This window comes from Condylostylus longicornis, unplaced genomic scaffold, assembly GCF_029603195.1.
Source record: "Condylostylus longicornis isolate FDR11 unplaced genomic scaffold, ASM2960319v2 ptg000153l, whole genome shotgun sequence".
NCBI lineage: Eukaryota > Metazoa > Arthropoda > Insecta > Diptera > Dolichopodidae > Condylostylus > Condylostylus longicornis.
In genome coordinates, this window is record NW_026578121.1 from 318,411 (window position 1) to 320,275 (window position 1,865).

The 1,865-nt window shown below is 27.3% G+C and overlaps 1 protein-coding gene across 1 annotated transcript; it reads right to left on the minus strand.

The window, feature by feature from the left end:
* Positions 1 to 258: 258 nt before the first annotated feature.
* On the minus strand, positions 259 to 1,865 carry LOC129615869 (glutamine synthetase 1, mitochondrial). Its single transcript, XM_055531265.1, has one exon. It carries the CDS (start codon positions 1,497 to 1,499, stop codon positions 288 to 290), a length of 1,212 nt encoding a protein of 403 aa, XP_055387240.1. The 5' UTR covers positions 1,500 to 1,865; the 3' UTR covers positions 259 to 287.

Here is a 1,865-nt window from a genome sequence, read left to right on the forward strand (position 1 = left end):
ATATAAAAATTTTGTTTTTTGAATATTAAATTAATTAAAGTTTGTATGTATATGTTTGTGTACTTAAAATGACAAATTCTTGGATAACATTGATAATATCTTGGAAACATTATGCGAATATATAAAATGCATATATATATATATATATATAAATATATGTAAATATATTTGGATATATACATATGTGCATTACTATATAAATTGAGTTTTATAGTACATTTATATAAGTATATAATAATTTTCTTTTGCTTAAAAATATTTTTGTTTTTTTGTTTTGTTTTTTCAATTTATTCAACTAAACAAGTTCTTACTAATGCGTTACAAACGCTATATGGATCACAGTTTGAGCTTGGACGTCTATCTTCTAAATAACCTTTACCAGCATCAGCAACACCTCTTGGTATACGTACACTAACAGCACGATTTGCAATACCCCATGAAAATTTATCAATACTTGATGTTTCCAATTTACCAACTAATCTTCTAATATTATCTTTACCCTGATGTGGATCATATGCTTTAATATGTTCTTCTTGTCTATGTGATAATTTTTCGATAGCTGCTTCAATTGCTTTAATACCACCATCATTACGCATTGATTTTGTTGAGAAATTTGTATGTGCACCAGCACCATTCCATTGTCCTTCCATTGGTTTTGGATCAAATGTAACAACAACACCAAATTCTTCAGCAATACGATGTAATATATATCTTGATACCCATAAATCATCAGCTGCTTTCATACCTAATGATGGACCAACTTGATATTCCCATTGTGATGGCATTACTTCAGCATTTGTACCAGCAAAATCAATACCAGCATATAAACATGCAATTGCATGTGCTTCAACTAAATCTCTACAATAAACACGATTTGCACCAACACCACAATAATATGGTCCTTGTGGCCCAGGAAAACCATTTGATGGCCAACCAAATGGACGACCATCAACATCAAGTAATGTATATTCTTGTTCAATACCAAACCATGGTTCATGTTCTTTTAATACTTTTTCCATAGCATCTGCTAATGCTTTACGATGATTTGATGGTGTTGGTTTACCATCTGGTTGATATGTATCACACATAACAATAACATCATTTTGACCAGGTTTAAATGGATCTCTATATATTGCTCTCGGTATTAGAGTACAATCAGAATTTTCACCAATTGCTTGATATGTTGAACTACCATCATATTGCCATTTTGGTAAATCTTCTGGTGATTTTGGTACTTTATTTACAATTCTATCCTTTAAACGTAAATGTTCACCAGTACCATCAATCCAAAGATATGTTGCTTGAACTTTATCTTTTGGTGTTGAAAGTTTTTTATAACGATTCAAAATACTTTTATCGAGTACAGCATTCGGGGAATCATCTAAAAATGTTTTATTTAATAATGGAGCTGTACTGCTAATATGACGAGCATTTTTAACAGAACGAATTCCAGATGAAATTTCTTTGCTTAAAATTAATCCAGCGCACCTTAAAGCCATTTTTTGTTTTATTCTTGTTTTTTTTTTTATAACACTTTTATATTAATAAGTAATTTATGAAATTAATCTTTTTTTTTTGTATTTAAATATTAAAAGCAAATTGAACTCAAAAATTATTTAATTTTTTTAATATGAATGACTTCTGTATCAAAATATTTTGAAAATTTATTTTTTTGAAATTTTATTTTTTTGTTTTTGTATATTCGAAAATGTTTTTTGGCACACAAATTTTTTTTTTTCAAGTAAGTATGTATAATAAAAAAAAAGTATTCTTATTTTAAATGCTCTGTAAGAATATCGAAAAATTTTCCAAAGAATCAAAAATTTCTTTAAAAATTTTAAGTAATTCAAAATAAAATTAATTTT

What these genes read in the sequence shown, in the direction of transcription:
- LOC129615869 (XM_055531265.1), bottom strand. Translation starts at nt 1,499, where the DNA reads ATGGCTTTAAGGTGCGCTGGATTAATTTTAAGCAAAGAAATTTCATCT.